This window comes from Lachancea lanzarotensis, scaffold LALA0S04, assembly GCF_000938715.1.
Source record: "Lachancea lanzarotensis genome assembly LALA0, scaffold LALA0S04, whole genome shotgun sequence".
In the NCBI taxonomy this organism is placed as follows: Eukaryota; Fungi; Ascomycota; class Saccharomycetes; order Saccharomycetales; family Saccharomycetaceae; genus Lachancea; species Lachancea lanzarotensis.
In genome coordinates this window covers 256,886-282,764 of record NW_019212882.1, presented here as the reverse complement: position 1 = coordinate 282,764, position 25,879 = coordinate 256,886, and the positions used below count along the sequence as shown (strand labels likewise).

At 44.9% G+C, this 25,879-nt stretch overlaps 14 protein-coding genes across 14 annotated transcripts; 8 read left to right on the top strand and 6 right to left on the bottom strand.

Moving 5' to 3' along the window:
- Positions 1 to 584: 584 nt before the first annotated feature.
- Positions 585 to 2,855, top strand: TAF5 (LALA0S04e03444g1_1; the record flags this gene model as incomplete). Its single annotated transcript, XM_022772703.1, has 1 exon — positions 585 to 2,855. One exon carries the CDS (start codon positions 585 to 587, stop codon positions 2,853 to 2,855), a length of 2,271 nt encoding a protein of 756 aa, XP_022628142.1.
- Positions 2,856 to 2,944: 89 nt separating this feature from the next.
- Positions 2,945 to 3,772, bottom strand: GPI2 (LALA0S04e03422g1_1; the record flags this gene model as incomplete). The annotated part of the gene is made up of 1 exon (XM_022772702.1): positions 2,945 to 3,772. One exon carries the CDS (start codon positions 3,770 to 3,772, stop codon positions 2,945 to 2,947), a length of 828 nt encoding a protein of 275 aa, XP_022628141.1.
- A 141-nt stretch (positions 3,773 to 3,913) lies between these two features.
- LALA0_S04e03400g (LALA0S04e03400g1_1) lies at positions 3,914 to 4,336 on the top strand (the record flags this gene model as incomplete). Its single annotated transcript, XM_022772701.1, has 1 exon — positions 3,914 to 4,336. The coding sequence occupies one exon, from the start codon at positions 3,914 to 3,916 to the stop codon at positions 4,334 to 4,336; it is 423 nt and encodes a 140-aa protein (XP_022628140.1).
- A 683-nt stretch (positions 4,337 to 5,019) lies between these two features.
- On the top strand, positions 5,020 to 6,687 carry PGI1 (LALA0S04e03378g1_1; the record flags this gene model as incomplete). Its single annotated transcript, XM_022772700.1, has 1 exon — positions 5,020 to 6,687. The coding sequence occupies one exon, from the start codon at positions 5,020 to 5,022 to the stop codon at positions 6,685 to 6,687; it is 1,668 nt and encodes a 555-aa protein (XP_022628139.1).
- Positions 6,688 to 6,945: 258 nt separating this feature from the next.
- MSI1 (LALA0S04e03356g1_1) lies at positions 6,946 to 8,265 on the top strand (the record flags this gene model as incomplete). The annotated part of the gene is made up of 1 exon (XM_022772699.1): positions 6,946 to 8,265. The coding sequence occupies one exon, from the start codon at positions 6,946 to 6,948 to the stop codon at positions 8,263 to 8,265; it is 1,320 nt and encodes a 439-aa protein (XP_022628138.1).
- Positions 8,266 to 8,553: 288 nt separating this feature from the next.
- ATP4 (LALA0S04e03334g1_1) lies at positions 8,554 to 9,569 on the top strand (the record flags this gene model as incomplete). The annotated part of the gene is made up of 2 exons (XM_022772697.1): positions 8,554 to 8,624; positions 8,930 to 9,569. 2 exons carry the CDS (start codon positions 8,554 to 8,556, stop codon positions 9,567 to 9,569), a joined length of 711 nt encoding a protein of 236 aa, XP_022628137.1.
- A 383-nt stretch (positions 9,570 to 9,952) lies between these two features.
- On the top strand, positions 9,953 to 10,600 carry MED8 (LALA0S04e03312g1_1; the record flags this gene model as incomplete). Its single annotated transcript, XM_022772696.1, has 1 exon — positions 9,953 to 10,600. The coding sequence occupies one exon, from the start codon at positions 9,953 to 9,955 to the stop codon at positions 10,598 to 10,600; it is 648 nt and encodes a 215-aa protein (XP_022628136.1).
- A 113-nt stretch (positions 10,601 to 10,713) lies between these two features.
- RIM2 (LALA0S04e03290g1_1) lies at positions 10,714 to 11,814 on the bottom strand (the record flags this gene model as incomplete). The annotated part of the gene is made up of 1 exon (XM_022772695.1): positions 10,714 to 11,814. The coding sequence occupies one exon, from the start codon at positions 11,812 to 11,814 to the stop codon at positions 10,714 to 10,716; it is 1,101 nt and encodes a 366-aa protein (XP_022628135.1).
- A 1,196-nt stretch (positions 11,815 to 13,010) lies between these two features.
- LALA0_S04e03268g (LALA0S04e03268g1_1) lies at positions 13,011 to 13,864 on the bottom strand (the record flags this gene model as incomplete). Its single annotated transcript, XM_022772694.1, has 2 exons — positions 13,011 to 13,482; positions 13,854 to 13,864. The coding sequence occupies 2 exons, from the start codon at positions 13,862 to 13,864 to the stop codon at positions 13,011 to 13,013; spliced, it is 483 nt and encodes a 160-aa protein (XP_022628134.1).
- Positions 13,865 to 14,699: 835 nt separating this feature from the next.
- RPS9B (LALA0S04e03246g1_1) lies at positions 14,700 to 15,738 on the bottom strand (the record flags this gene model as incomplete). The annotated part of the gene is made up of 2 exons (XM_022772693.1): positions 14,700 to 15,280; positions 15,729 to 15,738. The coding sequence occupies 2 exons, from the start codon at positions 15,736 to 15,738 to the stop codon at positions 14,700 to 14,702; spliced, it is 591 nt and encodes a 196-aa protein (XP_022628133.1).
- A 613-nt stretch (positions 15,739 to 16,351) lies between these two features.
- Positions 16,352 to 17,536, bottom strand: LALA0_S04e03224g (LALA0S04e03224g1_1; the record flags this gene model as incomplete). The annotated part of the gene is made up of 1 exon (XM_022772692.1): positions 16,352 to 17,536. The coding sequence occupies one exon, from the start codon at positions 17,534 to 17,536 to the stop codon at positions 16,352 to 16,354; it is 1,185 nt and encodes a 394-aa protein (XP_022628132.1).
- Positions 17,537 to 18,608: 1,072 nt separating this feature from the next.
- Positions 18,609 to 24,260, top strand: MOT1 (LALA0S04e03202g1_1; the record flags this gene model as incomplete). Its single annotated transcript, XM_022772691.1, has 1 exon — positions 18,609 to 24,260. The coding sequence occupies one exon, from the start codon at positions 18,609 to 18,611 to the stop codon at positions 24,258 to 24,260; it is 5,652 nt and encodes a 1,883-aa protein (XP_022628131.1).
- A 242-nt stretch (positions 24,261 to 24,502) lies between these two features.
- NTC20 (LALA0S04e03180g1_1) lies at positions 24,503 to 24,907 on the top strand (the record flags this gene model as incomplete). The annotated part of the gene is made up of 1 exon (XM_022772690.1): positions 24,503 to 24,907. The coding sequence occupies one exon, from the start codon at positions 24,503 to 24,505 to the stop codon at positions 24,905 to 24,907; it is 405 nt and encodes a 134-aa protein (XP_022628130.1).
- A 70-nt stretch (positions 24,908 to 24,977) lies between these two features.
- Positions 24,978 to 25,823, bottom strand: GDT1 (LALA0S04e03158g1_1; the record flags this gene model as incomplete). The annotated part of the gene is made up of 1 exon (XM_022772689.1): positions 24,978 to 25,823. One exon carries the CDS (start codon positions 25,821 to 25,823, stop codon positions 24,978 to 24,980), a length of 846 nt encoding a protein of 281 aa, XP_022628129.1.
- Between the last annotated feature and the right edge of the window lie 56 nt (positions 25,824 to 25,879).

Genomic DNA, 25,879 nt, shown 5'->3' with positions numbered 1-25,879 from the left:
ATCAGGGAATATTGAAGACCACGACTCCGATTGAGTCGTTGCTAGCTTCAGAAACTACTTCCCTTGGCACATGCTTATTCCACAGAAACTTGCGATGGGGGAGTGAGAGTTGTATTCATTCGTGGAATGGTCCTATTACAACCTCAGATCGAAATACAATACTGATTTTCGTATTCACGAGCCAAACTCCGATCCAAAAACTACCAGAAAGCAGTACAGATGGCATTCCCCCCTGGGTTCATCGAAGAGTCTGTTTTTAGTCAAGTTTTAAACTCTTTCGAACAACACATTCAGCAGAGATTGAAGAACCGGAACTTGCGCGAACTGGAAGAGACCAAGAAACAAACTTAAGCGACAAAACCCCATCAGCTTGTCGTGCCAAAATTGCAATGCTTGAAGACGCTGAACAATCGATACTAAACGACACAACTATTGTTAAACTTCATCATCAAGTGTTCACGTGATGAAATAGTCCTCTTGGCTCTCATCAATCTATTATATTCAATATAGAATGGTCAAGTTTACATCACATCACATTTCACCAGAAAACACACGAATTCAACGGGCTAAAAAGGGCTTGAAGTATGTCACAAAAGGGCCAGAAACAACCTCCCAAGACAACGCCGTCAAATACAGTACGACCTCAGACGACCAATGGCAATGCTAAGACACCTCCCACCGCCGCAAACTCAAGAGCAGGTTCATTTTCAGCGGCGGACCTGAATCGCATTGTTCTGGAGTATCTGAACAAGAAGGGTTATCACAGGACAGAACAGATGCTGAGGGTCGAAAGTTCCCGTACTTTAACGCCGCAGAACAAGGCTTCGCCAGGAGACACGGCCAGCGGATCGTTCCCCGAACCAGGACAGGAACCAACGTCGCAAGGTGCAAGACCAGTTTCCAACCCTACCAATATCAAAAGAGACGTGGACGGCAACCTGATCTCACAACAAGCCAACAGCTCCCCGAGGCACTACTTTCTGGCGTATTCGATGCTGAAAAATTGGACCGAGTCTTCGCTAGACATGTACAAACCAGAACTCACGCGAATTATCTACCCGATCTTCATTTACGTCTTTCTCACGCTAGTAGTGAAGGATGCCATACAGGCCCGTCGTTTTTTCGACAGATTCTCGGTGGATTTTAAAGCATTCCACGCATCAGAGGTCAATAAGCTGTTCTCAGTCAATTCCGCAGACCATATCAAAGAAAACGAGCTAGCACAGGGTTTCCAATCCAACAAATACAGAGTCACAATATCTCGAACAACGCTCAATTTGCTTCTTTATTTTTTGAACGAAAACGAGAGTGTTGGAGGATCTTTGCTCATCAGTATCATCAATCAGAACCTGGATCCAAATATCGTAGAAACTATTACGTCGCAAGAAACTTTGACGGATGGTATAAAGGATGTTTCTGCAGGTGCAGTCGACGTGGATACACATAATTCCGTTCCAGTTAAATTGGGCAAATTTCCTGTCGACGAAGAATTCGTTAAGGAAGTCGAGACTGAACTCAAAAGAAAGGATGAGAATGCCCCATCAAGTGGCGAAGGCCAGGATAAATCCAAAGGTCTCATCGAGGAGTATAGAGACATGAACAGTCTCTCAAAAGATGATAAAAGCACGAAAGATGACGAAAAAACTGAAGGTGGAGCCGTCCTTGCCGAAACTGACAAAAAAGATGACCGCAAACAAGATCCAAATATGGAATCACCTGCAAAAGATGTTCTTCCGCTTCCTTCAAAAACTGCTTTGGATTTGAAACTCGAAATCCAGAAAGTAAGGGAATCGCGAGATGCTATACGTCTCGATAATCTACAAACTTCGGCTCCCAGTGTCTGCATGTATACTTTTCACAACACAAACTCGGAGATGACCTCGATAGAGTTCAGCGATGATGTGAGGTTGGCGTCTGCCGGTTTCCAGGATAGTATAATCAAAATTTGGTCGTTAGACGGCACCCCTCTACAAAACAAGTTACCATCAAAACAGAATGAGCGCTCCAACAACGCCACATTAGTTGGTCATAGTGGAACAGTCTACTCTACGTCTTTCAGTCCCGATAATGGATACCTTCTTTCAGCATCAGAGGACAAGACTGCCAGACTGTGGTCAATGGACACTTTCACCTCCCTCGTCAGCTATAAGGGCCACGATCATCCTATATGGGATGTATCTTTTTCTCCGCTTGGACATTATTTCGCAACTGCCTCTCATGACCAAACGGCTAGGCTTTGGTCATGCGACCACATATACCCGCTGAGAATATTTGCCGGCCACTTGAATGACGTTGATACGGTCTCATTCCATCCCAACGGAACTTATGTCTTCACAGGATCTAGTGATAAAACATGCCGTATGTGGGACATCGGGACAGGTGACTCTGTGCGGCTTTTCCTTGGCCACACTGCGCCGGTAATATCGACAGCCGTTTCTCCGGATGGTAGATGGCTTTCGACTGGTAGCGAAGACGGCATCATCAACGTTTGGGATATAGGTACTGGTAAGCGGCTGAAACAAATGAGAGGTCACGGTAAAAACGCAGTTTACTCGCTATCATACAACAAAGAAGGAAATGTTCTTCTGTCAGGCGGTGCCGACCATTCCGTAAGAGTATGGGATGTGAAAAAACTGACCGCGGAACCCGGCGCAGAGCCTGAACAACCATTCACCAGCTATTCTGGAGACGTTACCACTTCTGTGAACCAAGATGCCAAGGAATACGGCCGCAGAAGAACTATCGTTCCTACAACGGACCTAGTTGCCTCTTTCTACGCGAAGAAGACACCTATATACAAGGTGAAATTCACTCGAAGCAACCTGGTTCTTGCTGGAGGCCCTTTTCGGGATTGAAATGACAGTGTCATGCTAAAAAGGGATAAAATATCTACATGTATATCTGAGTTACAATGCTCTAAAAAGTCGCCGATTGGTTAAAGACGTTAGTCCAGAATGGGTCGTTTCGCATCCCATCTTGACAGCAGCGGCTCATTCTTGCAGTAATGGTCTTGCCAATACAAGAAATAGCGTGGAAGACCAAACACAAAGGTTAAAGAGCTAAAAGCGAAGACCGTTGTGTAAATCCAGCCCAAACAGAGCGCAACAAAGTAATAAACCACCACGCTATTCGCAACGAAAGTAGCTCCATAGATTATGAACAGTTTTCTTTCCAACAATGAGCGCTCGAAGTAAGGCAACAGAACGTTGAGCTCAATGCAAATCAGCAGAAAACAGAACACGTCCGTGGTCGAGTTCAAACGCGATCCAAGAACAGCCACGTTGGCGACTAAAAGGTTTGTAGAGACAATAGACTGCGATCGAACCGAAACTGACGTCACGTAGAAAAGCGTCAGCCAGCCGGAAATGGTCCAGATAGAGTCCGACGACGTTGTTCTAGATAGAGATTTCAAAACAGGCGATAGTACCAGCATGCTGAAGATGATGATGAGCGGTGATTTCAATGACATTCGAGCGTAATGGAATAGCGTGGCAGCTAAAAACGACAAACACGTCAGTGAGCCCGTGAAATACATGGGATCGCATCGATAGTAGTACAACAACGTGAACGTAACATACATAAGACCCGTATTCAGCACCCGATGGTATAACAGCAGGAAATCGATCACCACTTGTTGATACGATGAACTAGGCTTACGGGCGATCTGTTCCACCTTTTGGAGCTGTGAAACTTCCCTCAGAAACTCCGGATCCGTGTGGTTATCCGGAAACTCCTGTTTTAGCCAAAGCAGCCTTTTCCATCGTGGTTCCATGGGCCGTTTCCGCTAGCGATGAGCTAGTAACATAGGTAGGTATTGAAATTTAAACATGTATATCTTAAAGGACACATTTCCTAGATCGAAGTTAAGAGACACAATTAAAGAGCCCTACCGTTTCTAAGCAATCCACACCGAATGAATTCAACTTCTGAGTCCCGCCTTTCGACTGGCGATTTTCAAGACAAGAAAACGGGCGAAACTACAACAAACGGTGTGCCGTCAGGACCTCCAGTACGAACTTTACCGCAACAGACAGAAGAACAATTGGAAGCTACGCCACATACGGACTATCAGGACAAACTATGGACGCAGATCGATGTTTTGGATGATGTGCGCCGGATGGCTCGAGAAAAGGACGCTTCAGGAGGATTTCCAGCTGGGTTTGAGCCGCAGCTCAAAGAACTGAGGAAAGCACACGTAAAGCTGTTACACACGATGAAGACAAGACGGGACGCTAGCGAACAAAACGACAACGGCGACAATAACGACAAAGACAACGAGGAACAAATGCGGCTTGTGGCAGACGTTACGCGTTGTTTACGCGGGCTGAGAGACTAGCGGTGGGAACCGGACTGGCAGAAAACCATGGGTATTACTGCATATTGCTACCTGCTACAAGACGAGAGCGATTGGCAACTCCAAACGAGGAGAGCTCGGCTGATAGGAGATTTTACTGTCAGCTACAAGAGACTCAATACTTAAGCTACATCAACCGAACAGAAGAACAATGGCAACGCCATCAACTACAGCACCAGATTCCTTCATACTCACTCACTCTTTCTCACTCATCCACTCACTCACGGGCTCACATGGTTAGCACATGAACGCTATAATCCTCTCTTAAACTGCCTGCGTCTTGCCACCACCGCTCAGACCACCTTGGATTGTTCTACTTACGTCTAAAGCCTAAGCCCGTGTCCGTTGCATATGGCCCGTCGTTCTACCTCCCATGAGTACTCGTTTGATCCTTACTCCCCAGTACTTTCGCTGTCTGTTTGGCTTCTTGTCGTCAAGACAATTCGAGCAAGGCACCAGGTGATGGACGCCATAGTGGAAGCCAGTCATCGTGACATCAAATTAATTGCGTCTCTGGAAGTTCGGGTAAAGGTCCCAGTTGTTTAAATATCAGAGTGGGTCTTGCTAGCTACAAGCGATTCGGGCACTATTGTTCTCCTTTACTTGTTGTAAGAACTAGTTGGTACTCTCGATTAGAAACCCTACCGCATTGAACCCAAGAAAAAATGGCTTCCACCAACACTTTTTCCGACTTTAAACTGGCTTCTGAGCTACCAGCCTGGGCAAAACTACAACAAATTTACGACAACAAGAGCAAGACTTTGAACGTCAAAGAAGAATTCGCCAAAGACAGCAAGCGTTTTGCCAAATGGTCGAAAACTTTCAAAAACTACGATGGATCCGAGATTTTGTTCGACTTTTCCAAGAACTTGGTAGACGATGAAGTTTTGGCTGCTTTGCTAGAATTGGCCCAGCAGGCTAAGGTCACTGAATTGAGAGATGCTATGTTCAAAGGTGAACATATCAACTTCACCGAAGACCGTGCCGTGTACCACGTGGCGTTGAGAAACAGGGCCAACAAGCCTATGTACGTTGACGGCACCAATGTGGCTCCAGAAGTGGACTCTGTGTTGCAACACATGAAGGAATTCTCAGAGCAAGTGCGTTCTGGAGCCTGGAAGGGTTACACCGGCAAGAAAATCACTGATGTGGTCAACATCGGTATCGGTGGATCCGATTTGGGTCCCGTGATGGTCACCGAGGCCTTGAAGCACTACGCTGGCGACATCAAGGCTCACTTTGTTTCCAATATCGACGGTACCCACATCGCTGAGACTTTGAAACTGTGCAACCCGGAAACTACCTTGTTTTTGATTGCTTCCAAGACTTTCACCACTGCCGAAACCATCACCAACGCTACCAGCGCCAAGAACTGGTTCTTGGAAAAAACCGGAGGTGACAAGTCCAACATCGCCAAGCACTTTGCAGCGTTGTCGACCAACGCTGAAGAAGTGGCCAAGTTCGGTATCGACACCAAGAACATGTTTGGCTTCGATAGCTGGGTCGGTGGCCGTTACTCGGTGTGGTCTGCCATTGGTCTTTCCGTGGCTTTGTACATCGGTTTCGACAACTTCGACGCCTTTTTGAAGGGTGCCGAGGCCGTTGACAAGCACTTTGTCGAGACCCCACTAGAAGAAAACATTCCTCTACTGGGTGGTTTGTTGTCGGTATGGTACAACAACTTCTACGGAGCTCAGACCCATTTGGTGGCTCCTTTCGACCAATACTTGCATAGATTCCCTGCCTACTTGCAGCAATTGTCGATGGAATCCAACGGTAAGAGTGTCACTCGCGGCAACGTCTTTTCCAACTACTCCACCGGCTCCATTCTTTTCGGAGAACCAGCCACCAACGCTCAACACTCCTTCTTCCAATTGGTTCACCAAGGTACCAAGGTCATCCCATCCGACTTCATCTTGGCCGCTCAGTCCCACAACCCTATTGAAAACAACTTGCACCAGAAAATGTTGGCTTCCAACTTCTTTGCGCAAGCTGAGGCTCTCATGGTTGGTAAGGACGAGGCCCAGGTCCAGTCCGAAGGTGCCACTGGTGGCCTCGTTCCACACAAGGTCTTTTCCGGTAACAGACCAACCACTTCGATCTTGGCTCAGAAAATCACTCCAGCTGCTTTGGGTTCGTTGATTGCTTACTACGAGCACTTGACCTTCACCGAAGGTGCTATCTGGAACATCAACTCCTTCGACCAGTGGGGTGTTGAGCTAGGTAAAGTCTTGGCCAAGGTCATCGGCAAGGAACTCGAAGGTTCTGAAAAGATTAACGACCATGATGCTTCTACCAACGGCCTAATCAACCAATTCAAAGCTTGGTTGTAAGACTGTAGTCTAGGTCCATTATAAGTACATACTTACTACACACACACGATATAAATGAGCTTAAAATGACGATTATTTACGCGGTACGTCGTTGTGGAGATTACATGCATCAATTCTTGAACCTTGTACTATTCTGTAACCTGTTGGGATCAAAGGTGAACTTATCAACTACTAAACCAAGAAAACTCTAGTGCGAAAGCTAAGGAAAGGAGACCTATAGACCCGGAATAGTCTGGGTACAAAGACGACCTCACATCAATGGATCAAGAGCATATCGACCTTGAAGTTGGAACTATCGAAGACCCCGCTGAAAACGTACAAACTATCGAAAAAGAAGAAAACGCTAGCACGGACATCGACGACGAAAGACAGAAACGGTATACCCACTGGAAAAAGAATGCTAAGCTTTTATATGAGTTTTTGAACACCAACAACACCAAATGGCCATCGCTAACGTGCCAGCTATTCCCGGACCTTGATCTTGCAGGCGATACACATCGGATCCTCTTATCGTCTTTCACATCGTCACAATTGAAACAAGATGAGTCCCTATATGTGGGTAAACTGTCGTCTATGAAGCATCTCAATTGGAGCTCGCTCAATAACTTCGACATGGAGGAAAGAGAATTCAAAATCGACAACTCGTTGAAACTACCGCCCAAAAACCTGGTGGAGGACCTACGTATTAAGTTTCCAGCCGGTGGAGACTGTAACAAGGCTCGTTTCAGCCCCGCAAACCCGGACATTATAGCCGCAGCGTCGTCCAATGGATCCGTATACGTGTTTGATCGAACCAAACATGGATCGGCCCTTCAGAAGTTACTCTCTGGGTCGTCCAATGAACCCGATTACCAGATACATTGCCAACTACCGACTTCAACAGAAACTGGGCCCAATGAAGCACTCAGCTTGGCCTGGAATTGGCAGCAATCAGGGTCTTTGGCCACTACATATGCACAGGGCCAACTTTGCGTGTGGGACCTTCAAAAATTCGTCAAAACTTCTACAACACTGATAGATCCAGCCTTTACGGTGGATGTTGATTCAAAAGGCGCCAATGATGTGTCCTGGATGGTAAACCACGACTCTCTGCTCGCATGTTGCGGCGAGGGCAATCTTTTACAGCTCGTGGACGTCAGAACCGACCACCAGACCCAAAAGGTTGCACAAACAGCTTCTCATCACACAGGGGGGATTAACGTTTGCCAGTTCAACTACCACAAGGATCTTTTGCTCGCTTCTGCAGACTCTTCGGGCAACATCAACCTGTGGGACGTACGAAACTTTCAAGAACCCTTACAAGCGTGGCAACACGGCGATGCAGTTTCTGCCCTACAATGGAACCCTCATCACGGTTCTGTACTTGCCACGGCTAGTCAAAATGACGGTCTCGTCAAACTATGGGATCTATCACAGCCGGACAAGGATAACCAGCTAGTCTTCACCCACGGCGGACACATGTTGGGCGTCAACGATATCTCCTGGGACCTTCACGATCCTTGGATGATGTGTAGTGTGTCCAACGACAACTCGGTCCAGCTTTGGAAACCTGCTGGCCACCTCATGGCGGCTATTTAGCCGCCGATCCCAAGCGCAGGGAAACGCCGACAAGTCACGCTGAAAGCACATGATATACACATGACTGAAATCCAATCACAAATAAGGATCCTTCTCACTACGCACGTCACCCACAGATATCTCTTTGTACGAAACCTTGAAAAATTTTGGAAAATGATTAGAATCCCACTATGCTTGAGGATCTAACACTCGAAAACAACGAATTTCTAGCGGTGAGCTCTTAAAGCAGGTCTTCACGGAATCAATCGGGGTTTGCTTTATTAGATACTAGCCATTGAACTTCGCAATATGAGTTTGCGTACAGTGATGTCGCGGGCTTCGTCCCGGTCGTTGGCGTCCTTTGGCGTCCGTCAAGCTCCGTATGTGACCGATTTTTGAAATCTTCTTTTCATTTGAGTTTTTCAACCATTTTGAGTTGAAATAGCGGGACAGAGATGTTTGGGGACGCTAGTTGGGTTCCTACGCGACTGTTGGTCCAAATTGGTGAAAATGGGCCCGTTTGGTCCACTCTAGGGTGTAAAAATCAGGTTCCATTTGATGAACGAAAATGAATCCATTAAGACCTGGAAACGTTCCATCTTGTGCGTGTCCCGCTATATATGTTGGAATCCTGTTCTAAACTCTCGCGCGACAAACATGTTTTACTAACTCTTAATTCTTACAGAATCGGTGCTCGTTACATGTCGACTCCAGCTCCTCAGGACCCTAAGGAAAAAGCTTCTTCGATCTTGAGTGCCCTTCCAGGCAACAGTGCATTGTCCAAAACTGGTATTTTGGCCACTTCTACCGCTGCTGCTATCTATGCCATCTCTAACGAGCTTTACGTGATCAACGACGAGACCATTTTGTTGGGTACTTTCACAGGTTTCGCCGCCATTGCCATCAAGTTTTTGGCTCCAGCCTACAAGGACTATGCAGACGCCAGAGTGAAGCAGGTTTCCGATGTTTTGAACGCTTCCAGAACCAAGCACGTTGACGCTGTCAAGCAAAGAATTAGCTCTGTTTCCGAATTGCAAAACGTTTCCGAGACCACTAAAGTGCTGTTCGACGTTTCGAAAGAAACCGTCGAGTTGGAAGCCAAGTCTTTCGAGCTAAAACAACAAGTCGATTTGGCTGCTGAGGCAAAATCGGTCTTGGACTCATGGGTCAGATACGAGGCCTCTGTTCGTCAGCAACAGCAACAGCAGCTTGCAGAATCCGTTATCAGCAAGGTCACTGCTGAGCTTGGAAACCCAAAGTTCCAGGACAAGGTTTTGCAGCAATCGGTTGCTGATGTCGAAAAGTTGTTTGCTAGCTTGAAATGAAATTTGCAGCGCCCGGAAATGAACCCCCCCACCCTTTTTAAATGAACTTCAGTACCAAGAGGACGACGGCCAATGCTTTAGCCCTAAATGAATTAGATATTCCATTATAATCTACCAAAAAGACATTGATTATTAGATGACTGCCCTATTGAGATCTCAATTGACACATATAAACAAACATTCTCAAGTCTCAGGTTTGTAGCCCCTTCTATATCGATACAAATATGCAACAATAAGACCTTATTAAAGGTCAAGGTCGCTTAACCTTAGTTGCCAAATTTCAATGCTGAGCTTTAAAGCATGTGTTAGGTTATCAACTTCAACAACTTCATTAAATATCTTAACGTTGAAAGTCGTCTCGAAGAATCACAGTGAGCTAAGGCATGTCTGATAGACCTGGTTCAGCTCCTGCGATAAATGCTAGCTCGCAAGAGGAGTTCAATTTTCAACATGTTCCAGCGCAAGCTTTGGATGCTGTAAGAATGCGTTTAGCTCAACTTACACACTCTCTGGCCAAATTGAAGGATGAGATGGCCAAGGCAGACTTACCGCAATGGTACTCCTTGCAAATGCAAGTCAGCGTCATCCTTACACAATTACAATCTCTAACTACCACACTGCATCATTTCGAAGAACTTTTAGATTCGACAATAGTTTATCCTGTAGGAACTTTCCCTACAACAGCTCATGAAGGCCTGTTAACGACTTTACTGAGGAAGAAAAATATTCCAGAGGCCGAATCTTGGATTCATGATGCTAAGGAAACTGCTGGTATAGACTTGAATACAATGTCATCGGATGATGTCAAAAAATGTCTGAAAGATGATGAAGAGGTTACCAAATGGGCCCTTGGCTTTTTGAAGCAAGAACATAGCAATTATGCTTTCCGTGGATTGCATACGAGCCAAGAGATCTCTGAAAATCCGACGTTAGGAGCTTACGACGAATATCAGCCTTCTGTTAGTAACAACATTCCTAAGCAACCCTTTGATGTAGACAGCATACTGAAAATAATACATCAAGGCGCTTAGTTGGCGCGTTTCGAAAGAAAGTTCTATATGCTTTTAATATATACAGGAATAAATGCATTGTTTTGAGGGAAGTTCCGGTCTTGAAGATAAACCAATTCAGCTAGCAATCAGACTTAAACGTTCGAAAGCAGCTTTATCACCAATTCCCAAGTACCAAACATGATGATACTGTTCGGCACCGTTCGAAGGAGATGAGGAGTCAGCCCGCCATACATCGAAGCTAGACCCTCTTCCTTTATTATAACGCGGAAGGATTGAATAAGACCAGTGTATTTGAGTTTTCCGTCTTGTAGCGGCGCCTGTCTTAATCTCGTCCGCACTACTTCATGAGGATAGGTGACAATGCTGGCCAGAAACTTTGCAAGTCCAGCACTGCCGGACCTTTGACACCACTCTTTGAATTTGTCGACGCTACTTTTCTCACCCTCGCTAATGTTACCGAATTTTGCAATGGAACGCATCTTGATAACATGCTTCATCTGTTCGTATAGCAGCCACTGCAAAATGCCTTCTACAGACCCCAAATAAGATGCGCTGAGCCCCTTATAGAGACCCAAAAAGCCCTCATGGCGCATAATGTGTTTGAAGCAATCCCAGGAGCTTTTGTACTGTTGAGTTTGGCCCGCCTTGTCTAATTGAAGTCTGGTTTTGATAAGCCATATGGGATTTGTAGCGGTGGAGGTAGCCCATCCAGCCGTGGCAGCAGAAATGAGATGAATCCAAGGTGCCTCTTGGCCATCATTGAAGGCTTTGGAATATATCTGTTTGGTAGTTCCATAAGTGAAGAAATTGATACTTCTCGCGGGAATGACACCTACAAGGTTCGGCCCTAATCCCTTGAACAGACTTCGAAAACCTTCTAGCTTATAAACATCTGAAAGAATTCCAAATGTTTCTTTAAAATGTCTTGCCCCGGTTTTGACGAAATTAGAGGCTCCGTCTGCGCCACCAGTAGCGGACGACTTATAGGCATTTTGGAAAACGTCACTTTGCAGTCTGGTTTTCACCACATCAAAGGGGCATGTCACAATGGCACCAGCCATCCCCCCAGCGCCGCCAGCAACGAAATGAACCCAGGGCTTGACCTCAGCCTGTGAGTCACTTGTCGATAATGAAGACGCATTTTTCATAGTAGAAGAGTCCTCATCGCTCCCCAAGTATGGCGCCGATTCTAAAGCGTCTTGTCGAATATGATCCAGTCGTTTGTTTCCCATGATCAAAGCCTGGACGTTAGTGGATGAAGTTAATTTCGAGCATGCAATTCCGGTTCTTCAACCGGGCCTGAATCTTATTAGTCTTCAAAAATATATGGCTTTTTTATTAGCCCCAAACTCTGGCTCATTCAAATTGCTAAATCTCAGCCAAGTTTTGAACTCCGAGCTGTCGAGTTTGATCCTTTTGTTTCTTGTCGTTTTCGAATCCCAGCTCATCGTTGAAATGTTATAGACATCTAAATTTTCCCGAGCGCTGTCGTTGTGTAAGACATCGTCATTGACGAACCCACTTTTCTCATAGGCGTCTAAATTTTGGAGTAACACCTGATATCAAGGCCGCACCAACGCTTCTTGAATAACGCTCCTTGCTCTTTTCTTTCTACGCCATGTCTTCTCAGTAATTTCACCTTTTTTCGTTTTTCTCTGTAAGTTTCGAGCTTTTCTCTGACACATCAAGCCTCAGCGAGTAAGTTAGCCGCGGAACGATTTCAAGCCTCATATGATCCACCAATCTGTCTTGTGAAGTAGATTCTCATGTGAAATCTCTTCTTTTAGAGATCTAACCTGTCTGTTTATTGTGAAAACTTCCACGTAAGGCAGTTAACCGAGTGTATAACTCTTCTGCTGTAAGCAGCTGCGGTGTTTCGACCAAGGGTCACTTAGAGTTCCCTTAGGACCAAATCTTGAAAGTGCTAACTTGAATAAATCCTTATTACACTAGCTGTCTGCTTCGTAGAGTAAGTTAATCATTTACGAAGCTTTCGAGGAGATAACTGCACCAACTAAACCGCAAACTTCATTCATTTCAAGGTGTTATAGATTCAAGAGAGGGAAACTGTTCCTTCCAGCTTTATTGTCTTATCTGAGCAGCATCTTTTGCCCTCAACTTTCATTGCCGATGGGTTTGAGTAGTCTTGATAGATTGAATAGTTTGAGAACTTATATTGGGCTCTCGAACTTGATCAATTTGGCAGGCGAGAGAAGTGAGATTGATCGAAGGATTAGTTGTGAAGCATCAACGTATATTGAGAGTTTGACATGAGGGACCTCCCGACTTGTCTCGATTCAACCGTCTTTTTTGTTACGGGTACGTGTACAATTGATTTTACATTAGACACAGTATATAACGCGGGAAACCAAAAAGGCTAGTGTTCCAGCGTGAAAGAAGTCGCATGCCAAAGAAGAAACAAAATGGATTAGATGAAAGTCTCGTATGGGACTGGGGCCAAAGTCTTTGGAATGTTACCTTCAGTGGAAACAACACGGGAGCCTCTTGGCTGAGCTGGTTGTCTCTTCAACTGGACGGCAACACCTTGGGCCTTGGCTTCTTGACGCTTAGCAGCATTGGACTTGACTCTGTCCAAGAACTCCTGTCTACACTTGGAGTGCTTGATGTGTTCGATTCTCAAGTTGACTCTCTTTTCCAAGTATCTGTTACCCACAACCTTGTTGATGATGACACCGACGGCAGACTTGGTGACGTTGTAAACAACACCGGTCTTACCTTGGTAGACCTTGTGAGGCATACCCTTTTGGATAGCACCGTTGGCCTTGATGTCAACAATGTCACCAACTTTGTAGATCTTCAAGTAAGTCGACAATGCTGGAGCACCGTGCTTTCTGAAGTCACGTTGGAACATGTAACGAGTACGACATCTGTAACCGTGACTGTAAAAGTAGTTAGTATCCAAGTCTCAATTTTTGGAGAGCTAGAAGGCGGCTGAAGCCAATGACAAAGAGTCTGGTATTTGGTTGTGGCCTTATACGGTGCAAGACGCGGCTTTAAATTGTGCTTATTCCGCCCACGAAGCATATACCCAATAATTGTAAAATCTCGACGTTTGAAATCAACGTGGTTACATTGAGCTAGAAACACAAGGTATTGCTGTCCCACCATTCTATTTTATAAGTTCCAATATGTTATCTGGAGTCGCATTTCGCTGAATATTTCATGGCACACTTTCCCACTCTAGACGCCATGTAGCACATCCTCTTTTTGTCCATCTGTTTACTCCTCTTTCGAACGCTATTCCACATACGATTTACCCATTTTTGCTTATAGACCTTGCTGTTGACACTGTTCTATTTGTTAACTGTCGTTACGCCAGGCTCAAAACTTTTGTTAAACTTTTCAATTCCGATGGTGCTAGAGCCAGGGACTACCTACGATGATTCACACTCAGTACTGTCCGGCAATCCTACAGTCAGCCTAGATGAAAGTCCCAGGCAGGAGGCTACGCAGAGAGTCCCACTAGAGTCCGGTGACCTCTGCCTGGTGGAATCGTGTCTCAGCAGGGGAACCTAGTACAGTCCTGCCTAGAGGGAGCACAGGTCCCCCACCAGGAGCTGCTACCCAACGCCAAGGTAATGGTAATGACGGAATGTTTGAGTGGGTAATTACAAACCCACGCACAAAAATGCACCCCAGACTACTTTACTAATTTTTTAGTTACATAATTTTATGAAACAAAAATGTATGGGTGTTTATCTTTGGACTGTCCATTATGTCGAGGTGGTGGATAGGCCACCGGGCGAAGCATTTACAATGAGGTTAAAGAAGTAGGAAGATAATAGCATTGTAACACAACAGCGCAAGCTTACGCGACGTATTCAGTCAACTTTTCAGTATTTCAAATGTCTGTTTCTTGTTAATCATTTATTACCGTAATGAATCTTATTCACATCTATTATACACATCCGTAGCCGCGCTTCTTAAAGGCCATCAAGTGCAAACCTTCGTACTTGAAACCAAAAAATAACTTACAATTACAGTTGAGCACGCGTGCTTCTCTGGATCTACATACCTTAGACAGTGTGGAATGCACGCGATGCAAGTAAATGTGAGTTAATTGAGGTTGAAGAAAGTAAAGCTATTGATTATCAGTTTACTCTTCGTCTTCCTCTTCGGCGGCACCGTTGCCAGCAGCCTCAGCCTTTCTGGCGGCATTCTTTCTGGCAACTCTACCTGGTCTTCCACCACCGAATGGAGAGGTTCTGGCGAAGTCGACGTGCTTCTCAGATTCCAATCTCACCATGAAGGATGGGACGTTGACCAACTGCTTACCGACAGCAATGTGTCTTTGAGTGATCAAGACTCTGGCGTGGTGGACAGACTTGGCCAAACCTAGTTTGTAGACCTGGGTTTGTAGTCTTCTCTCCAAGAAATCTTCGACCTTCAAGGCCAAGACGTAATCAAGCTTCTTCTTGTCCTCAGACAAGACACCAACTCTCACAAGTCTTCTGATCATGGCATTACCCTCGAACAATCTTCTTGGGTCCTTTTCATCTCTGGTCAACAAGTCTCTGGCGGCACGACGGATCTTGGACAACTGGAAAGAAATTCTGTAGATTTCCTTCTTGTTCTTCAAACCGTATTCACCGGCCAATTTCAACTCGGCGTCCAAACGAGCGGACTCGTAAGGTCTCTTTGGAGTAGAGTAGGTTTTAGAGTGAGTCTTTGGGATTCCTGAAAAGAGATAGTTAGTGATGGAGTCCAAATGAGAAAGCTCTACGAGGTTTATTTAACTACAGGTCTACTCATGAATAGACTTCTTTTCGATTACGACAATATGCTCCACCAAAACCTGACAAAACAGAATAAGTAGTGAAAAGCATTTGAGACAGAACAAACTGCTCGATTACGACCACAGATTTCCAAACCATCGAGAAGTTGGCCATTTGGAAAATGACCAGCTTCACCTGCATTCCAAATTTACCTGAAGTGTCGGGAGTTCAGTGTAAACGATATGAAGCAGGATGGTTTGGAAGGTGGACGAATAACTTGTCGAACCAATAGAAGTATTCATGAGGACCCGAACCTCAAAGAGACAGAAATCAGGTTCTGATCTCCGACATCTTAGCTTTTCAAACAAATGAATGAGCCATGATGTCTAAAAAATGATTATAGCACGTACTCGATGGCATGGTGAGATTGACTTGCTGATGGTTTTAAAGGAAAAGAATACACTTTTTAGATGAGCGTTTAATTTGAAACTTTCTTGGACTTTATATAGAGGTCATTTGCGAGGACTTCGCGATGTGAAAAATTCAACTAATATTTTGCGTGGGTTGATATACGGGTATGCCTGATATATTATTTTTCATATCTTCAAATGTAGTATTTTATTCTGTAGAATGTGTGGGTGTTAAGAATGTGAGTCGTGACTGCTTTTTCAAACAGAATCAGCAGCTTTACCATGACAGTTTACCATGAGACAAAGAATGTGTGATGCATGGCCTGATAGAGTGTTGATAAGGTATTATGATCTATTTAGTGTAGTAAGATTAGTCCCTCGCTAAAAGGACAAACTCAAAAGTTAATAAAATAGTCTGCTTACGCACAGCCGTGATAGAATTACATCAAGTGTCTCTGACAACCCTCATGAAGCCTTGAGAAATATACAAGTTTGCCATTAATTTGAGAAAAAGGTGCGCTGGCGGATGATATTTATTGAGCCGCTAAACCGTATTTGAATTATTCTAAAGAATAAAAGGAGAATGTTAATGTTGTTTTTGAAATATTTGGATGGATACCATCCTATTGAAGATCCGAGTGAAATTCCTTGATGATGCCGTCGACGTCGTCGATACCCAATTGTCTGACATCTCCTATTTTCTTGATTTTTGTAGTAACCTCTTTGATTTGGTCGTCTGTCAATTGCAAGTTCAATTGTTCGACTCTGGATTTGATTGCGTTCCATCCGGTCAATCTGTTAGCGAAATGAATGTAACGTTTCATACCAAAATCGTGAGGGTTCAAGATCTCGTATGTGGATGGGTTGGCCAAGATGGCTTTTGCGTGAATACCGGCCTTGTGGGTGAAGGCGCAAAACCCGGTAATTGGGTTGTTGAATGGAACGTTGACCTCAACAGCTTCTGCAATCAAATTTTCGAGATCTCTCAATTTGTGTAGCTTGTATTTGGATTTGACGTATTCTGGAGCGGCCACGATCATGCGGGCCATGAAACCACCCAAAGGTGTGATTCCGTTTCTTTCACCAATGCCGAGCACCGAAGTATCTATGAGACGGGCACCTCCTTCTAGAGCGGAATACGCATTGCCGATGGCACACCCGGTGTCGTCGTGGAAATGGCACTCGATGTCGCACGACACCACGCTTCTCAACGTTCTTACCAGGTCGTACACCTGTCTGGGGTTGGCGCAACCAACGGTGTCTGCGATACCTACACGGTTGACACCGATGGCGCTGACGGTCTTGTAGATGTTGAGGAGGTCGACGATGTCAGATCTGAACGAGTCCTCGGACGAGAAACGGATTTCAAGACCCTTGGACTTGACAAACTCGATGACTTCGACTGCACTTTTGGAGATGTAGTTCATGTCTTTGCCGTGGGAGAATTGTCTGAGAAACTGCGACGTGCCGATAACGACGTCCACGCCATCTACACCGGTCTCCACTGCCACTTTGGCATCGTCCATGTGGCACCGGATGTGCGTTAGAATCTTGGCCTTGAGTCCCAACTTGCATATCGTCTCACAGTCGGTACGACTCTGTTCAGAGGCCACTGGCGACGTCAGTTCGATGTAGTCCACCCCGAAATCGTCTAGCGCTTTGGCGATTTCGATCTTTTTCTCTGTGCTGAAAAATGCATTGGCGAATTGTTCACCTTCTCTGAGCGTCGATTCGATCAATTGGAAATTGTTAACGTTGGACACCAGGTCCAACGGACTGGGAGCGTAAGGGTTTGAAGCAACAGACATGAATCAACGCGCGAGATGTGACGGATGTGACTCGGGCTGTAAGATAATATACAACTGTCTACTGTTAACGTGAACGAGGGTCCAGATGTGTATGTGTGTGTGTGTATCACTGGTTTTATTAGATATGACAAGAATATCTTTCAAGGTGGGTTAACTTAATCTACTCAGCTACGCTTTGCTTAGTATAGGTATACTCAATTTTTTTTCATTTCCAGCCCCCGTGAACGGTGATGACTCATTCTTATTCACAACGCACTTCAGTTCCCTCTAGTCGCATAAAACAAATGTCTCGTTATTCGCATATTTATCAGAAGAACAAAAACCAATCTTCGTCTAAAGCGATGTTGTGGTCACATGACACCCATCAGTCATAAGCGGTTTCGGGCCCGGGGTTCTGGCTGTTACATAACGTGTGTCTGGTGTAGTGTAGAGTAGTGTTGTTTAGCGGTGTACAATACATAAATGTCAAGAATGGTTTCCGGTTCTCACGTGACCACATCCCTCCTTCGCATCACGTTTCACGGGAAAGGGCCAATTAAAAAAAAAAGACGCGAATCTTTCACAAAAGAGGCCAAAAAAGAAAAAAACAAAATTTGCGATATAGGCCGCCGTGGACTCCATTCTATATATAAAGGACAAAGAAACATGCGAACGAGCAGAAATAGGGAAACCAAGAAATAAAGGCGGATTTAAACGGAAATTACAAGACAAAAAAAAAATTAAGGGGGTTTTTTTTCCTACTCAAAACACAATTTTTTTCCGAATCTAGTTCAATTTCGTTCTCTCCTTCTCTCTCTCCCTCTGTGTCTTTCTTTCTGTTTAGGTGACCATTAGATGCTCTTATATTGACTTCGTGAGGAGTGAGAAAGGCACGTGCTGTAGTAATATCGAACGAAACGAAAAAAATAAAAACAGCATAGTGTTACGTAATTAGGGATACCATCTTACGTCAGCATACGAGGTTTTTGTGTAACGAAAACAAGATTAGCCGCTAAGCATATAAGAAGGCAGCCAATCTACCTACAAATCGGACTGTTCCTCCAAACTCATCCACAAATACACACACAAAAGGATGACAGCGCAGATCTCGCGTCTGGACCGCCAGGTCGTGCTGCTCGAGACCGGGTCGACCCAGGTGGTGCGGAACATGGCCGCAGACCAGTTGGGCGACCTGGCAAAACAACACCCAGAAGATACGTTGTCGCTACTGTCTAGGGTGTATCCGTTTCTGATGGCTCGCAAATGGGAGACACGGACCACCACGGCTCGCGCCGTGGGTGGCATCGTGTCTCACTCGCCAGCCTGGGACCCCAATGAAGATGATGACGACGACGACGACGACGACGAAAAAGAACAAGACAATGAGGACAAAAAAAGTACATCAGAGTCCGCAGTGGACATTCCGGGAGAGTCGGCCAAGGTCAAACTGGAAAACGAAATACGGCTCAAGCTGGAAGAAGTGGACAACACCCAGGAGTGGAAGTCGCTAGAAGACGATAGCAAGCTGTTATCGCTCGCTGACTGGAATCTGCACGAAGTGCTCAAGTTTGGAAAACCGTTGCTGGCTTCAAGCATCGATGAGTTTCCAGGCGCCACAGTAGACCTGGTGGGCTCCAAGATGCCCAAACTCGAACACACGGGGCCTTCAGACGAGTATCTGCCGACAATGTCGCAGGACCAAGTAGCAGAACTAGCGAAAAGTGAGCCTGACGGTGGACTTTTAGAAACGTCCAAGAAAAGCGCACGCATGATGGCAATGGCTAAACGTAAACGCAAGATTCAGGCCAAGACCACCACCAAAAAACCGGTTGATATATCTCAAAGCTCGATTTCAAGGACGCTTATGGCCCAAGACGATTCAAGTCAAAGTCCCACACCATCGCCCACGATGTTGAATAACCCCAAACTGGAAGTGACAGAACAAACGGATTCCAGGCGTATTATGGTCGAATCAATGGTCATCCCAATAATGGAAAAGCATGACAATGTAGCAGGACTTGTATGGCAATTCCAAGGCATATACGAGTTGTTATTGGAAAATCTGATCAGCGATGCCTGGGAAACGCGTCACGCAGCAGCTCTGGGACTTCGAGAAATAATTAAAAAGCATGCAAAGAGCGTGGCGCGAATAAAGGGAAAATCCAAGCGTGAAAACGATCGTCGTAATAGAAGAGCTTTGGAAGATTTGGCTACTCGACTTTTGACCGTCTTTGCTTTGGATAGGTTTGGAGATTTTGTTTATGACACTGTGGTTGCCCCAGTGCGTGAATCTGTCGCCCAGACCATGGCTGCATTATTATTGCATTTGGACGACGATCTAAGCATCCAAATTTTTGGAGCTTTAGAGCAACTTGTTTTGCAAGATCCGAAACTGATAAGTTTACCGCATAAGATATGGGAAGCCACACATGGAGGTCTTCTTGGAATTCGCTATTTCGTAGGAATCAAGACGGAATTTCTTTTTCAAAACGATTTACTCGAGAACGTGGTGAACATTGTACTTTACGGATTGAAAGAGCACAACGATGATGTTCAAAGTGTGGCCGCTGCTATACTGGCCCCCATCGCCGTCGAGTTTGTTAAGTTGGAAACGAACACCATAGATCTCGTTTTGAGCACCATATGGAATCTTTTAACACACTTGGAAGATGATTTGTCTTCGAGTGTTGGATCTGTCATGGACCTCCTTGCCAAGCTATGCGAACAGCGAGAAGTTTTAGATGTCCTCAAATCAAAGGCTTTGGCATATCCACAGGAATGGTCTTTCAAAAGCCTTGTACCCAAGCTGTACCCGTTTTTACGCCATTCTATCACTAATGTGAGGAAAGCTGTTTTAAACCTGTTAAAGGCATTTTTATCCATACAAGATGACTTTGTGAAACATTGGATAAACGGTAAAGTATTTCGTCTCATTTTTCAGAATATACTGCTCGAGCAAAATCCTCAGGTCTTGGAGCTTTCGTTTGATGTTTACACCTCAATGCTAAAGGAGTACAAAACGAAGAACCCGGACAAAACTTTAGATCATTTGTTTGGCAGGCATTTGGCGCCTATTTTGCATCTACTCATCACGCCGATCGGTGAACATGGAAAGAGTTATAACATGGAGCTCCAGTACATTTTGAAGCCATCTCCACATTACCAGTTGATCTCGGAACGGAAAAGGAACACGCATGCGGATCTCAAGTCAGATATCCCACCTCCTGTCAACAGCGAACGGGTAAACATCGACGCTCCCATGATTGCTGGTGATGTGACGCTTTTAGGAACGGAAGTCATTTTCAATACCAGAGTTACGGGCGCCAAGGCACTTGGTATCACGCTATCCATGTTCCAAGAATCCACTTTAAAGTCATTTTTTTCAAATGTCTTATTGGACTGTTTGAAACTTCCATACGCTACACCACGCATGCTTGTGGCAATAATAATATCTGAGCTCTGCTCTAATTTGACCGAACAGTCTGATCACCCTGACCGCGACGATCTCATCAACTTCATTTCTGAAAATTTTGGACCTGTTTTCATCGGAAACTTAACAGATCCTTTAACTCTACCCGTTTTTAGAGAACTTGTGCCCAGTCTGAAGGCTTTGAGAACACAGTGTCAGAGTTTGTTGACGACCTTTGCAGACGTTGGTATGCTTTCGCCTCAAAGGCTTCCGCAACTTGCCATTATAGTTCAAGGCGAGGCTGAAGCCGGATCAGAAGCATTTGGTATTGAAACGGCGGAAAAAACATACGGTGAGACAAGCGACAAGCTCTTCCGTCATTTGAGTAACTCTCATAAGATCTTGGCCAAAAAACCTATCGAGGACGCTAAACATCGTGTTCTGCAAGCTATAGAATCGGCTAAGGAGGCAAAGCGTTCAAGGATTTGCAATGTCCTGGCCAACTATGCATCAGCTACATTACTGTTCTCCGGCCTGCCTTCAAAGTTGAATCCATTCATCAGGTCACTAATGGACAGTATCAAAGAAGAGAATTACGAAATTTTACAGAAGAGGTCCGGTGATGCAATCTTGAACTTAGTCGTCGAATTGGTCAAGCAAGGCAAAGGCAATGTGGCCAATAAGATTGTCAAGAACCTTTGTGGCTTCTTGTGCGTCGATACTTCGGAAGTACCTGAGTTCGCTCTAAACTCCAATTATGGGGATCACATTCTAACTTTGGTGCGTGAACAAAGTGCATTGGCTTTCCAAGACGATTCAAACGCCCAAAAAGCAGCACATGAAGCACATATTAAACGTCAAGGTGCTTTATACACCCTCAGTGAATTCTTACTTCGTCTCGGCTCTAAAGTCTTGGAACTTGTTCCACAAGTGAAGCACATAATCTTTGATCCACTCGAACGCGTATCAGACAAGGATGGAGGCCAACCTTCCGATTCTAAGAGCGGTCAAGAAGTTGTCGACGCAATGGGTGTCTTAAGAGCGCTCGTTGTGTATATGAGCAAAGACGTACAAAACAGTGAGGTTCTTCCCCGCTTACCGTACCTCGTCAAATATTTGAGGTCTGATCTTCCAGTTTTCAGGTATTCGGCGGCAAGAGCTTTTGCCGATTTGGCCAACACACTTCCGATCCAGGTTCTTCCGTTTATCATACAAAAGGCATTGCCGTTAATGAGCAACCCCTCTTCTGTGACAGATAGACAAGGTGCCACTGAGCTAGTTTATCATCTAGCGTTGTGCATGGGAAGCAATATCTTGCCATACGTTATTTTCCTCATTGTTCCTCTGCTTGGTCGAATGAGTGACTCGGATCAAGATATCAGAACTCTTGCAACGTCTACTTTTGCTTCCATAATCAAACTTGTTCCACTCGAAGCTGGTATACCAGACCCTGAAGGGTTACCTCAAGAGCTTATGGAAGGTCGTGAAAAAGAAAGAGACTTCATTCAGCAAATGATGGATCCTTCAAAAGCTAAACCTTTCCATTGTCCCGTTGCCATCAAGGCAACATTAAGAAAGTATCAACAGGACGGTGTCAATTGGTTGGCGTTCTTGAATCAATATCATCTTCACGGTATCCTTTGCGATGATATGGGTTTAGGAAAAACGTTACAAACTATCTGCATTATCGCAAGTGATCAATACCTCAGAAATGAGGAATATGAAAAAACAAAGGCCATAGAAAGTAGACCACTACCTTCCCTGATCGTTTGTCCACCTTCTCTCACTGGTCATTGGGAGCAGGAGTTTGAGCAATACTCACCTTTCTTGAAAGTGGTAGTGTTTGCAGGTGGACCATCCACGAGATATCCTCTGAGAGATAAACTAGGAGAAGCAGACATTGTTGTAACGTCTTATGACGTTGCTCGAAATGATATCGATATCGTCACTCAATATGACTACAATTATTGCGTCCTTGATGAAGGGCACATAATAAAAAATGCGCAATCGAAACTTGCGAAGGCAGTAAAACTGGTAAGAGCAAATCACCGCTTAATATTGACTGGTACTCCAATCCAAAACAATGTTGTTGAATTGTGGTCTTTGTTCGATTTCCTGATGCCTGGATTTCTCGGTACAGAAAAAATGTTCCACGAGCGATTTGCAAAGCCTGTTGCTGCTTCTAAGAACAGTAAAACCTCCTCAAAGGAGCAGGAAGCAGGGGCACTGGCCCTGGAAGCTCTACACAAGCAAGTTCTTCCTTTCATGCTGCGGAGGTTGAAAGAAGAGGTTTTATCCGATTTGCCTCCAAAAATAATCCAAGACTACTATTGTGAATTGAGTGATTTACAAAAGCAGTTGTACAAAGATTTCGCGAAGAAGCAGAAGACAACTGTAGAGCAGGACATTGAAAACGTTGCTGAAGTGGACAACAAACAACACATTTTCCAGGCTCTTCAATACATGAGAAAATTGTGCAACCACCCGTCACTAGTCGTGTCCAAGAATCATCCACAATGGCTTCAAGTTCAAAGTTATTTGAAGCAGACAGGCCTCAGTCTTCATGACGTCGCGCATGCTCCTAAACTAGGGGCGCTTCGCAATTTACTGTTGGAATGTGGCATAGGAGCTCAAGATGCAGAGAAAAGCTCTAAACTTTCTTTGCCCTCCACTGACAGTGTCATCAGTCAACATCGCGCCCTCATCTTCTGCCAGTTGAAAGACATGCTGGATATGGTCGAAAATGATTTATTCAAGAAGCACATGCCGTCTGTGACTTACATGAGATTGGACGGGAGCGTTGAATCTCGCGATCGACAGGCAGTAGTGCGCAAATTCAATGAAGATCCTTCGATCGATTGTCTTCTACTCACCACGAAGGTTGGTGGTTTGGGTCTCAACCTCACAGGTGCCGACACAGTTATTTTTATTGAGCACGACTGGAACCCTATGAATGATCTACAAGCGATGGATAGAGCCCATCGTCTGGGCCAGAAAAAAGTCGTGAACGTCTATAGAATTATCACCAGAGGCACGCTGGAAGAAAAAATCATGGGTCTTCAAAAGTTCAAGATGAACATAGCATCGACCGTTATCAACCAACAAAACTCGGGGCTCGCCTCAATGGACACACATCAATTACTAGACCTTTTCGACACGGATAATGTTCCTTCCCAAGAAAAGGAAAGCAAAGAGGGCAAAATGGATGAAATCGTTAATGAATCCGGTCTGTCTGGCAAGGCTAAGGAAGCTGTTGGTGAACTCACAGAACTGTGGGATACTAAACAGTACGATGAAGAATACAACCTGGATAATTTCATCAAGACCTTGCGTTGACAAGCTTTACTGCATTGCATATAGATACATAGAGGTTGATTGTAATATTACTCGATTTTTCATGACATTGGTGATAGAATAAAGTAAGGTCCCAGATTCTACTTATAGAGTGTGCTTCGAAATAAATGCAGGCTCAGATTAAGGATAAACTACAGTTCTTGAATCTTTGCAACGTGTTTTCGTCTATCGTCAACTCAAAGATACTTGGTTCTGTTGGTTGTAATCTGTAAGTTCAGGTGCCGATGGCTTCTCTCAACGAGCAGTTCGAAGAGAGAAAGAAGAGACTTCAGCTTTTGGCTCGCAAGACTTGTGGAGATGGTTCTCGACAGAATCACACTGGAGCCGGTGACAGAGTTCCAGAAGGCGAGGAGCATGAAGCTAAAAAGTTAAAGCTTGACGCTCAAATCTCTGGGTCATCTCCCTCATTTGAAGCCAAGCCTGTAGCAGACGACATTGACGATGTTGTTGAGACTGAAGTAACAGTTGAACACTTTACTGTCAAGAAACCAACTAGTGATCTTGAAGCAAAGCTACGTCCGGATCTTGACGAGTTAGAGAGACGTACAAACCAAGCCATACAGAGACTTGTACGACAAAGATATTTTGGTATAACTCAAGATAATGACAACAAAGATGATAAGGCGTAACGCTACTGTGGTCTGCCCACATCAAGATGGTGATTGTATTTGATGCTTAATAAATAAATGGCTTTACTATCTAGTTAGGGTTAACGAAAGCCTCCCGAACGTACAGGATTGCGAATATGAAGAATGAGAAAGCACCGCCTAGTGTTACGGTGCGCATGCTGATTTTCGAAGCTAGTATTTTACCACCCAAAACAGCTATTCCAGTACAAATGGCATGGCCAACGATGGCACCGAAAATGACGAACCAGTAGTCACTTCCTGATGCCATGGCAATTGTGCTAATCTGGGAGCGATCGCCGAATTCACCAAGAAACACCATACCGAAAATCTGAATCCAGATTGGACTAAAAACATAGCCCAACGTATCCTTCACTTTGTTGTAGGCTTTGTTGACTGCAGGATACTTGAGAAATACGTTGGTGGGAGCTGTTGAAGTAGACTGCGCTCCGCCGCTCTCAACGTGTCCCAAATTTTTGTTAAGGTCCTTAACTGCGATCTCCTCTTCTACTTCGGCGAGCTCTTCATCAACCCCCATGTCCTTGGGCATAGCTAGACCTTCCAAGGTGAGCTTGTAACCAAACACCAAAAATAAAATTCCGGCCATGAACTGGGTGTAACGCTGAGGTACTAGCGATGTGAAGGTACGGCCAATAATGCCCGACAGAATTGTCATTATGAACAGTGCACTGGCAGAAGAGCTAAAAACAAGCATTCTTTTATAGCGCATCGCCATCAACGCGGCGATTAAAAACGTCTTGTCGCCTATTTCAGAGACTCCGATCATAGCAATTGACATTGCAAAAGATCTCAGCGGACCGTCACTTTCAGTAGCATCCTCTACTTCACCGGCAGCCAAGACAAAAGGAGCGGAAAGGCACAACAGCAGCGCAGCTGCTTTATAAGTCGGAAGTCCCATATTCAATTCTCAAGGTGCCCCGAAATGGTAAAATCTATTTAGACCAAAAAACCTTG